Source organism: Schistocerca cancellata, chromosome 2, assembly GCF_023864275.1.
Source record: "Schistocerca cancellata isolate TAMUIC-IGC-003103 chromosome 2, iqSchCanc2.1, whole genome shotgun sequence".
NCBI lineage: Eukaryota > Metazoa > Arthropoda > Insecta > Orthoptera > Acrididae > Schistocerca > Schistocerca cancellata.
Genome location: NC_064627.1, coordinates 189,386,452 through 189,399,402, shown reverse-complemented (window position 1 = coordinate 189,399,402; position 12,951 = coordinate 189,386,452). Strand labels below are relative to the sequence as shown.

Here is a 12,951-nt window from a genome sequence, read left to right as displayed (position 1 = left end):
GAGGCGGTGTTCCTGGACATCGAAAAGGCTTTCGATCGTCTATGGCTCAACGGCCTAATACGCAAACTCAGCGACGCAGGGTTCCCCGATGGGCTCGTACGTCTCATACACTCATATCTCACGGACAGGAGTTTCAACACCCACGTGCAGGGCAAACAATCGACGCGTCATGGTATCCAGGCAGGAGTACCCCAAGGAAACATCCTAGGGCCCTTACTGTTTAACCTCTACATTAACGACCTCCCACCTACACACAACACGACGGTGGCAATCTACGCGGATGACACCGCCATCCTTACGCAAGATTGGAAGCCGTCTAACATTAACTCACGACTACAGACTGCACTCAGTACGGCAGAGCCTTGGCTGGTGAAATGGCGTGTTAGAGTAAACGTCGACAAGTGTGAAGCCGTTCTATTCACTAGAAGACCGAAGCTACTGCGCAAACATCAGCACTGCAACCCAATAACACTACATGCACGCGAGAAGGTCAAATACCTCGGTGTCTGGCTGGACCGGAAACTACTGGGGGGGGGGGGGGGGGGGGGGACCACATTCCCACATTCAATACGTGACCAACAAAGCAAACGCGAGGCTCAAACAACTCTACCCTATGCTTAACAGGCATAGCACACTGAATGGGAGGGTGTCTAGGTCCATGTACATGACACTTATTCGACCCCTGATGACGTACGCAGCCCCTGTCTGGGGATACGCTGCGCCCACTCGCCTGCGCCGTCTGCAGCTCATACAGAACAAAGTACTCAAAATCATAAGCAACGCTCCGCGCTACACACGCATCGCGGACCTTCACCGGGAATATCTGCTAGATACCATCTTGCAGGTATTCCAAAAACTCTCCACACGACTGTACAATAACACGAGACACTCGCGCAACCCGTTTATCCTTTCTCTGGGTAACTACGACCACAACCACAGATGGAAGCATAACAGACCAAAGACACTATTGGCTAGGAACTAAACATCTATGGTCCATAGCACGCTAACACGACAGTACTGGCGCGCCCCTGCAACACAGCTACTACTGGTAACCCCAGATGCTCGACCCGCCGAAAACCAGGCAACCGCAGGGAAACCGTATTGTACACAGCACGCAAACCAACCACACACATCCCCTACACTCTCTGTGAGCCGTTCTATGACCGATCGCCCACTAATGTACAACGACCTTGAACTTTTGCAGGGACGCAGCAACTGCAACAAGCCCCGCAACGTGCTCCAGCAACGAGAAAGGAAACGATGCACCTTACCTCGCACTAACATAACCACACCTTGCATGCCCTGTCGCAGATAGCAAGCCGCTACTGCCCTTACTACCCGTCCTACTGTCGCCGAGGTTTTTTTCCCTTGGCGCTTCCCTTGGTACTTTCTTTTCCTCTGCCCTTACAACCGCTACCCTTCGATCGCTTTCGTCCACTTTCTATCTCCTGATGGACCATGTTAATGAGTAATCTTACCCAGACGCATGGATAACATCACAGCCCGCATCCTGTGACTCCTGATTCAATAACTAACATGTTATACGGAGGTGGCAGTAGAACTTTTGGTTTGGTCACCACGTTGGTGTGGGAGTGGAGGGGCCCCGTCCATTGTGCCTAGCAGCCAGTCGCCGACTCACCTCGGAAGATGTTGCCCGCAGTAGGCAACGAAACGTCAGGAAGGAGAAGAAGCTTTATATATGGACCACGGCAATTCAGCCCGGAAGTTTTAATTAATGTCATCAATCCAAGTTTCTTGTTTCTAATCATAGACTGTACAGTGGAGTTGCTCTTTGCACCTTCTCAATCGTCGCTTAGCACTTACTTCAGAAACGTGTAGATTACGAGGAGCTGCTCCACCATTGCACCCCATTCACTTTAACTCCCTAGCTGGATTTCTGGAAGCACTTTGAAATTCATCTGCGATATCTTCCACTAATTTCGGGCGAATTCTTATTGCCACCCTCCACAATGCTCGACCGGCCCTGTCCACCAGTACATCAGATCTGCCTGGTCTCGGCTTAGCAGTGGTTGTTCCTTCGCATTTCCACTTCACGATCACATCACCTAAAGTCGACTTGGGCAGCTTTAGAAGGACTGAAGCGTCCCTGTTGGCTTTATTACTCAGGTGACATCCAAAGACTAGTCCAACTCCTAAGATCTAAACTCTCCTCACTGCCCTACTCTGCTGTTACTGATTCACTACTGACAATACAATATTCCCCGCCTACTTTCATACTGAGAGTCCATCTCTCGTGACATCCCGCGGTGAATTCCACATTACACGTAGGTGTCTGGATACTGCACTATGCGATCAAAAGTATTCGGACACCTGGCTGAAAATAATTGACAAGTTCGTGGCGACCTCCATCGGCAATGCTGGAATTCAATAAGGTGTTTGCCCACCCTTAGCCTTGACGACAGCTTCCTCTCTCGCAGGCATACGTCCAATCAGGTGCTGGAAGGTTTCTTGGGGAAAGGCAGGTTATTCTTCACGGAGTGCTGCACTGAGGAGAGGTATCGCTGTCAGACGGTGAGGACTGTCACGAAGTCGGAGTTCCAAAACACCCGAAAGCTGTTCTATAGGATTCAGGTCAGGACTCTGCGCAGGCCAGTCCATTACAGGGATGTTATTGCCGTGTAACCACTCCGCCACAGGCCGTGAGTTATGAACAGGTGCTCGATCGCGTTGAAAGATGCAGTCACCATCCCCGAATTGCTCTTCAACAGTGGGAAGCAAGAAGGTGCTTAAAATAGTCAACGTAGGCCTGTACTATGATAGTGCCAAGCAAAATAACATGGGGTGCAAGCCCCCTCCACGAAAAACATGACCACCCCATAACGCCACCGCTTCCGAATTTTACTGTTTGCACTACACACGCTGGGCGAGGACGTTCAACGGGCATTCGCCATTCGCAAACCCGGCCATCGGGTCATCACATTGTGTAGCGTGATTCTACACTACGTTTTTCCACTGTCCAATGTTTAAGTTCCTTGCACCAAGCAAGGCGTCGTTTGGTATTTACCGGCGTGATGTGTGGTCTATGGGGAAGCCGCTCGACCTTCAAATCCAAGTTTTCTCACCTCTGGCCTAACTGTCATAGTACCTTCAGTGTCTCGCTGCCCACGCCCGGGTTCCCGGGTTCGATTCCCGGCGGGGTCAGGGATTTTCTCTGCCTCGTGATGACTGGGTGTTGTGTGATGTCCTTGGGTTAGTTACGTTTAAGTAGTTTAAGTAAGTTCTAGGGGACTGATGACCATAGATGTTAAGTTCCATAGTGCTGAGAGCCATTTGAACCATTTGAAGTACCTGCAGTGGATCTTGATGCAGTTTGGAATTCCTGTCTCATGGTCTGGATAAATGTCTGCCTACTACACGTTACGATCCTCTTCAACTGTCGGCCTTCTCTGTCAGTCAACAGACGAGGTCGGCCTGTACGCTTTTGTGCTGTATGTGTCCCTTCAGGTTTCCACTTCACTATCAAATCAGAAACACTTGACTTAGGGATGTTCAGGAGTGTGGAAATCTCGCGCACAGAAGTATGACACAAGTGACACCCAATCGCCTGACCGCGTTCGAAGTCTGTGAGTTCCGCGGAGCGCCCCATTCTGCTCACGATGTCTAACGACCACTGAGGTGGCTGATATGGAGTACCTGGCAGTAGGTGGCAGCACAATGCACCTAACATGAAAAACGTAACTTTTTGGGACTGTCCGGACACTTTTGATTACATAGTGTATGTGCTCGCTCGTGAGTTCTGGTACTTGAGCTAAATGATTCTCGCTGCCCCACTACGAAGCAACTGTCGTCACGAATAAAGAGCGACCTGCGTGCTTGTGCTGATAACCCCTTTACGTAGCAGTGAGGAGTTGGAAGCGTGTAGGATGGCGGCTCACCTCTGTGTCATTATCGGGCGGCAGGTCTGTCGTGAAGTTGTCGGCGGCGGCTGCGGTGGGCGTGGCTCTGCAGTAGCGGCTGACGTAGCTCGTGTTGGCCACCAGCTCCGCGAACTCCTCCGGGGAGAGCGGCGGCCGAGGCGCCAGCAGCTGCGAGGTGGCGCTGTGCTCCAACACGCCCACCAGCACCACCGCCCACGCTACCAGCCACTCCATCAAATGGCGCGCCGCGATCCGCCCTGTCGGCAAACGCACACGCATATGCTGTCGAGTGTGGTAGGTCCGCTGTTGTTCTCTATCTACATAAATGATCTTTTGGATAGGGTGGATAGCAATGTGCGGCTGTTTGCTGAGGATGCTGTGGTGTACGGGAAGGTGTCGTCGTTGAGTGACTGTAGGAGGATACAGGATGACTTGGACAGGATTTGTGATTGGTGTAAAGAATGGCAGCTAACTCTAAATATAAATAAATGTAAATCAATGCAGATGAATAGGAAAAAGAATCCCCTAATGTTTGAATACTCCATTAGTAGTGTAGCGCTTGTGACAGTCACGTCGATTAAATATTTGGGCGTAACATTGCAGAGCGATATGAAGAGGGACAAGCATGTAATGGCAGTTGTGGGGAAGGCGGAAAGTCGTCTTCGGTTCATTGGTAGAATTTTGGGAAGATGTGGTTCATCTGTAAAGGAGACCGCTTACAAAACACTAATACGGCCTATTCTTCAGCACTGCTCGAGCGTTTGGGATCCCTATCAGGTCGGATTGAGGGAGGACATAGAAGCAATTCCGAGGCGGGCTGCTAGATTTGTTACTGGTAGGTCTGATCATCAGGCTAGTGTTACGGAAATGCTTCAGGAACTCGAGTGGGAGTGTCAGGAGGAAGGGAGGCGTTCTTTTCGTGAATCGTTACTAAGGAAATTTAGAGAACCAGCATTTGAGGCTGACTGCATTACAATTTTACTGCCGCCAACCTGTATTTCGCGGAAAGACCACAAAGATAAAATAAGAGAGATTAGGGCTCGTACAGAGGCATATAGGCAGTAATTTTTCTCTTGTTCTGTTTGGCAGTGGAACAGGGAGAGAAGATGCTAGTTGTGGTTCGAGGTACCCTCCGCCACGCACCGTACGGTGGATTGCGGAGTTTGTATGTAGATGTAGATGTAGGATTACTTCCACTACTGGCTATCAAAATTGGGACCGCTGTGTCTTTCAGCAACTATGGGACACAGCCAACTGGGAAGAGCGCCGAGCTGCCTACGACTCGGGCACAACACAGTTTCAGTTAAGACTCCAAAGAGGCTGCAAACGACAAGGACAATGCCACACATAAGCGTTACGTTATGACGGGTAGTCAAATGAAAAACGAATACCTATTGCAATGGGACCATCAAATGACGAAGCAACAACCACATCCACTCTTGCACTTTCTCATCCGACTGAAATCGACGTCCACACTTGTTTTACTTCAGGCTGCCGAAGATGTGAAAATAACACGGTGATAGATCTAGGCTGTAAGAAGGATGTTGCAGCTTTTCTTAATCAAATCGCTTACGCATAGCCCACGTCCAGTTAATAGTGTGGGGGCAGACATTATCGTGCAACAAGATGTTTCTTCCTGACAGCATTCGAACGGCTCGACTTCGAATGGCAAAGCCAACAGTGGAAACACCCCACATCTCCCCCCCGGCGATGAAATCCAATGTTGTTCATACAAATACTTGTAAGGTCATGACGACCTCCTTCTTCGACTGCAGGGGTCCTATGCTGATCGAGGTCCTCGAGTGTGGAGCCACAATCGATGTGTAGTGCTATAAAGGCACTTTGTGAAAACTCCGATGCAATCAAAGTGCGCAGGAATCCTATCAGGCGGAATCTTCCTGTCGCATCATGACACCAATCCCCACACTGCGAATTAGACAAAGGCTATGATTCAGCAATTTTGTTGGGAAACACTGCCACATCCTCCATACAGCCTGGATCTTTAACCATGTGGGCTTCACATCTTTGGCGACCTGAAGAAAGACATGCGTGGACATCAGTTTCAATCAAATGAGGAAGCGTAAGAGCGGATGCAGTTGTGGCTCAATCAGTAGCCGACCGTACTTCATGAGCCAGAAACTGATCAACTCATCTCCCTGTGGAATAAATATCTAACACGAGTGCTTATTACTTGTTGTGGTGGGTATTTGGCTTTCATTTGACTACCATTTATACACCACGACGTACAAAACTTCACACGTGCTCCACGTGCACCACGCGTGTGGCCCTAGGTTCGGCCTGTCTCGGCACTACTTGGTACTTCTCGGCTGCGCTCGGACCTTCTACACTACTGGCCATTAAAATTGCTACACCAAGAAGAAATACAGATGATAAACGGGTATTCGTTGGACAAATACATTATACTAGAACTGACATGTGATTACATTTTCAACGAATTTGGGTGAATAAATCCTGAGAAATCAGTACCCAGAACAACCACCTCTGGCTGTAATAACGTCCTTGATACGCCTGGGCATTGAGTCAAACAGAGCTTGGATGGCGTGTACATGTACAGCTGCCCATGCAGCCGCAAAACGATACCACAGCTCTTCAAGAGTAGTGACGAGCCAGTTGCTCGGCCACCATTGACCAGACGTTTTCAATTGGTGAGAGATCTGGAGAATGTGCTGGCCAGGGCAGCAGTCGAACATTTTCTGAATCCAGAAAGGCCCATACAGGAACTGCAACATGCGGTTTGCATTATCCTGCTGAAATGTAGGGTTTCGCAGGGATCGGATGAAGGGTAGAGCCACGGGTCGTAACACATCTGAAATGTAACTTCCACCGTTCAAAGTGCCGTCAATGCGAACCTGAGGTGAACGAGACGTGTAACCAATGACACCCCATACCATCACACCGGGTGATACGCCAGTATGGCGATGACGAATACGCGCTTCCAATGTGCGTTCACCTCTATGTCGCCAAACACGGATGCGACCATCATGATGCTGTAAACGGAACCTGGATTCATCCGAAAAAATGACGTTTTGCCATTCGTGTAACAAAAGGTTCGTCGTTGAGTACACCATCGCAGGCGCTCCTGTCTGTGATGCAGCGTCAAGGGTAACTGAAGCCATGGTCTCCGAGCTGATAGTCCATGCTGCTGCAAACGTCGTCGAACTGTTCGTGCAGATGGTTGTTGTCTTGCAAACGTCCCCATCTGTTGACCCAGGGATCGAGACGTAGCTGCACGATCCGTTTCAGCCATGCGGAAAAGATGCCCGTCATATCGTTTGCTAGTGATACGAGGCCGTTGGGATCCGGCACGGCGTTCCGTATTACCCTCCTGAACCCACCGATTCCATGTTCTTGCTAACAGTCATTGGATCTCGACCAACGCGAGCAGCAGTGTCGCGATACGATAAACCGCAATCGCGATAGGCTACAATCCGACCTTTATCAATGTCGGAAACGTGATGCTACGTATTTCTCCTCCTTACACGAGGTATCACAACAACGTTTCACCAGACAACGCCGGTCAACTGCTGTTTGTGTATGAGAAATCGGTTGGAAACCTTCCTCATGTCAGCACTTTGTAGGTGTCGCCACCGGCGCCAACCTTGTGTGAATGAGAATGAGATTTTCACTCTGCAGCGGAGTGTGCGCTGATATGAAACTTCCTGGCAGATTAAAACTGTGTGCCCGACCGAGACCGGGCTTGAGTTGTGCTTCGGTGGCTCAGATGGTAGAGCACTTGCCCGCGAAAGATAAAGGTCCCGAGTTCGAGTCTCGGTCGGGCACACAGTTTTAATCTGCCAGGAAGTTTCTTGTGTGAATGCTCTGAAAAGCTAAGCATTTGCATATCACAGCATCTTCTTCCTGTCGGTTAAATTTCGCGTCTGTAGCACGTTATCTTCATGGTGTATCAATTGTAATGGCCAGTAGTGTAGGTATAGCGCAACATTTCATTTAGCTGTGCGATGGGACGCTTTCTTCCAGCATTTGGTGTAGCTTATTTGGTATGCACGCCATTCTTCAGTTCGGCAGAATCGTGATGTAAGAGTTACTTTCCTTCGCTACTTGTTCGTCGTATAAAGCAAGTTAACAGGTCCAGGTGCAAAAAGAGGCACTCTGGTGCTCCACTGTTGCAACCGTTTAGAAATGAATGGGAAACAGAGGAGAAGACTATTTATTATGTAGTCGCATAATCGAGAAGAATATTTATTACGTAGTCGCGTAATCGGCGGGTACCGCAAAATTGCTATGAAAAGGGCGATACAACTGAAAGATTTTGTTGACAATGAAAGAGCTAAATATGATGAAGTTCGAAAGATAATCTGTACTGGATTCATTGCTCTGTACATCGAGAAGCACTTTGGATTAAATGTACAGGTGTGGAACACGTGGTGGAAATGATAGTGTGAATAATAAATTTTCTGCACGCATTATTACATTATCAGATGCAACAGTTTTTGATGGACTGGAACGAAGAGTATGGAGCATACATTAAGGCAAAGTACATTGGTTAAGTCAAAGGATATTTCTGAAATGAGTTCTCGATCTAAGATCTGCTATTGTTGAATTCCTGGAGGAAAAAGGAAAGGTAGAATGAAAATTAGAAGATCTAGAATGGATTGAAGACCTTGAATTTTAAATATAATTGACTGCAGACTGCTCTCAGTAAGACCTTGCAAGGTGAGAAGCAATTTATTTCTGCTGTCATGGTGAAAGTAGATGCATTTAAAAAGAAAACTGCTTTATGAAAGGAACAACTTCTAACTAGGGTCGTCCATTTCCCTAAGCTCACTGACGTTAAAGAAAACGCGAATTTTGAACAATCCATGGCGCTGTTGAGAGAATTACAGTTACAGCTTTCTAAACGTTTGGGGACACTGGCAGTCTTATATTTGTTTTTGAGCTGTTTTCGATGCCGTTTGCCGTTTCGGTTGAAAGCACCCCTGTGTATCTGCAGACAGAACTGATCGATATCCAAAGTAATACTCGTTTAAAAGGCAAATGCCTTTGCGTTAACACTGTGAAAGAGAGTCCACAGTTTTTCCTCAGGTAGAGTTTCCACGTGTTCATAATGAGGTTGCAAACGTGATACCAATTTGTCGATCAACATACGTGAGTCAAAGGCTTTTTTAGATTATCAAACTGAATAACTCATATTACGTAGCAACATGAGTGACGAAAATGTGCGGAACTGTCTGCGTCTGTCCGTATGCCGACAGTTTGCGAGAGATGTAAATTTATTACGTCTTCACAGCACCAAAAATAAGTGTTAATGCTAAACCTGTTAGCCACCATGTCTTGTGTAAGGTTTCGGTAGCCGAGATGCGATGTACATAAACTGTCAATGCGGTATACTCACAGGTAATATTCTTTCTAACTAAAACGCTAAACGCTAGCAGCTGGAAGTTATTTGCAACTTCCTTACACACCATCACTTACTACATCCCTTTCTTTTGCCTGCACAAAGCATGGTGGAGGGTTGTTATATTTATTTCACTCTGTTCGCGGTGTTGCCTTTCTATATTATACCATCTCTTTGGATGTTAGTCTTCGTTCACTGGATTTAGGACTGTATCAGTGTTTAAAGACAATCAGTGCAGATATTCATGCAAACAAGACACCTCATAACAGCATCTCCTTCGGTGGTAGGAGGGTCTCTTCCGGCGACATTTGCATGTTTGAGTGCATTTGGCAAAAACAACAAGAACATCAGCAAACGTAGTGAACATCGAAATTTAATGTTATGCATATACTGAAGCGCCAAAGAACCTGGTATAGGCATGCGTATTCAAATAGAGAGAGATGTAAACAGGCGGAATACGGCGCTGCGGTCGGCAACGCCTATATAAGACAAAAAGTGTCTGGCGCAGTTGTTAGATCGGTTACTGCTGCTACAATAGCGGGTTATCAAAATTTAAGTGAGATATAACGTGGTGTTATAGTCGGCCTACGAGCGATGGGACACAGCGTATCCGAGGCAGCGATGAAGCGGGGATTTTCCCGTACGACCATTTCATCAGTGTACAGGAATCCGGTAAAACATCACATCTCCGTTATCGCTGCGACTGGATCCTGCAAGATCGGGACCAATGACAACTGTAGAGAATCGTTCAACGTGACAGAAGTACGAGCCTTCCGCAAATTGCTGCAGATTTCAATCCTGGCACATCAATAAGTGTCAGCTTGCGAACCATTCAACGAAACATCATGGTATAAACTTTCGGAGCAGAATGCCCACTCGTGTACCGTTGATGACTGCACGACACAAAGCTTTATGCCTCTCCTGGGCCCGTCAACACTGACATTGAACTACTGATGACTGGAAATATGTTGCCTGGTCGGACAAGTCTCGTTTCAAATTGTATCGAGCGGATGTACGGGTATGGAGACAACCTCATGAATCCATGGACCCTGCATGCCAGCAGCGGACTGTTCAAGCTGATGGAGGCTCCATGCAGCGGAGTGTGCGCTGTTATGAAAATTCCTGGCAGATTAAAACTGTGTGCCGGACCGAGACTCGAACTCGGGACCTTTGCCTTTCGCGGACAAGTGCTCTATAAACTGAGCTACCCTCCCCATGAACCATGGACCTTGCCGTTGGTGGGGAGGCTTGCGTGCCTCAGCGATACAGATAGCCGTACCGCAGGTACAACCACAACGGAGGGGTATCTGTTGAGAGGCCAGACAAACGTGTGGTTCCTGAAGAGGGGCAGCAGCCTTTTCAGTAGTTGCAAGGGCAAAAGTCTGGATGATTGACTGATCTGGCCTTGTAACAATAACGAAAACGACCTTGCTGTGCTGGTACTGCGAACGGCTGAAAGCAAGGGGAAACTACGGCCGTAATTTTTCCCGAGGGCATGCAGCTTTACTGTATGATTAAATAATGATGGCGTCCTCTTGGGTAAAATATTCCGGAGGTAAAATAGTCCCTCCATTAACATGGAGTATAGATTTAAGTGTCAGGAAGTCGTTTCTGAAAGTATTTGTATGGTGTGTAGCCATGTATGGAAGTGAAACATGGACGATAAATAGTTTGGACAAGAAGAGAATAGAACCTTTCGAAATGTGGTGCTACAGAAGAATGCTGAAGATTAAATGGGTAGAGCACATAACTAATGAGGAGGTATTGAATAGAATTGGGGAGAAGAGGAGCTTGTGGCACAACTTGACAAGAAGAAGGGACAGACCGGTTGGTAGTACATGTTCTGAGGCATCAAGGGATCACAAATTTAGCATTGGAGGGCAGCGTGGAGGGTAAAAATCGTAAAGGGAGACCAAGAGATGAATACACTAAGCAGATTCAGAAGGATGTAGGTTGCAGTAGGTACTGGGAGATGAAGAAGCTTGCACAGGATAGAGTAGCATGGAGAGCTGCATCAAACCAGTCTCAGGACTGAAGACCACAACAACAACAACCCAAGCAAGACTCACGCCCCGTCCTCACAGCTTTTACTTCTGCCAGTACCTCGTCTCCTACCTTCCAAACTTTACAGACGCTCTCCTGCGCAATTTTGGTGTGCTTGCATCCAGTGTTGCGGCGGCTACACCGGTTCTTACTATACAAGAATTTTACATTTCCAACTGCTTACTTCGCGATTACATTGACCTACGATGATGCAACGTAAATCACCTGAATATATCAGCTATCCAAATGTATTCTTGAAAGTTTATTACTCTACATTAATTATTTTTTGATATTGTGATTTTTCCCATTAATGTCTATCAGAAGAAGTTGGGCTTTTATTGTACATTTGCTTTCTTGTGTTCAAGAATTCCTAAATATTTATGGGGCATTGTGCTGGAGGTTAATGTTTCATTAAAAGTATAATTCTATAGTAGCTTTTATTATATGAAATCAGAACTTTTATAAAGGTTATGTGAATTCTTTCCTGCTATTTTAGATTAATTATATTATATATTTAACAATTAAAAATTTGTTCCATCTCCATTATTCATACTTATACTTCCAATCAATAGGTTATATTTTGTGTGAAGTATGCCCCTACTATTCATGTTGCGGATTCTTTGTTTCAGTGAATAATGTCTCATATATTTTTCTAAGAGATACTATACTGTCAAATTATATTATGTGCATCATCTTCAAGAACTGTCACCATTTGCATGTACACAAGCTAGTATGTGACCAGGTATTTGCTGTAGGCAACGTTTAAATTTGGCACTTACTTATTCTTCATGAACATTGTTTGACTACCAAAACTTCAATATTGGATGTTATGTAATACTTGTTGGATAAGTCAACTGTAGCCTGTGTTCTACGTTCCTTGTGATGTTTTTTGGGTCAAGTGGCCTAAAAGTACAAGTTTTGTTTGGCAATTATCTAGTTAAATTAGGTTAAATTTTCTACAAATTGCTTGATCATCATTACTGTTATACACACTTATTAGTAGTTCATAGAGCCAAATTTTGTCACTCGCTTTGTTGTGCCGTGGTTGATTAAATTTTCGTGGTATGAATATTATTGCTACATCTGGTTTCAAAAATAAACAATTTAACCAATATGAAAATCGTATATGATGTGGTTCTTCAAATATAGTCAACTTATGATAATGGTTGATTAATGTGACTAGAATGAAAATGAATGGTAGCTGACAATTTCCACCTTTTCGAAGCCCTTTATTTTTTAATGTGATTTATGTTATAAACACCATTTACATTTCATTAATATTGATATTGGTGTTGTTGTTCCACACCACATGGGTTATTACGTAGTGATTGTGTTCAGCATTTGGATATTGAAAATGGTTGTAACTTCTTACTGTGGGATAGAAATTTTACTTTATTTCTAATGACAACTTCGTTTATCAATTTCTGTTTGCATGAGAAACTACCAGAGAAATTTACCAAAGAAAATCTAGTCTCCTGAAATCACCAGTTAATTCAGATCTACATACTTCATATCATATGATGAAAAGGTTTAGTGAAGTCTTTGACCAACTCTTCAGTGTTTGTACCATGTAACACAAGTCTCTAGCCTTCTCATTAGTGCATATTCTGTTCTGTTACCTGATGTCACTATCGAGTGCACCTGTAAATGCAT

General features: G+C 45.9%; 1 protein-coding gene across 1 annotated transcript in view; it reads right to left on the bottom strand.

Moving 5' to 3' along the window:
- LOC126152346 (uncharacterized) overlaps positions 1–12,951 on the bottom strand; it is a 349,747-nt gene that overhangs the window by 28,468 nt on the left and 308,328 nt on the right. The window contains exon 3 of the mRNA XM_049916001.1: positions 3,897–4,135. Coding sequence (XP_049771958.1) covers positions 3,897–4,135 — 239 coding nt within the window. The remainder of the gene's footprint in view (positions 1–3,896; positions 4,136–12,951) is intronic.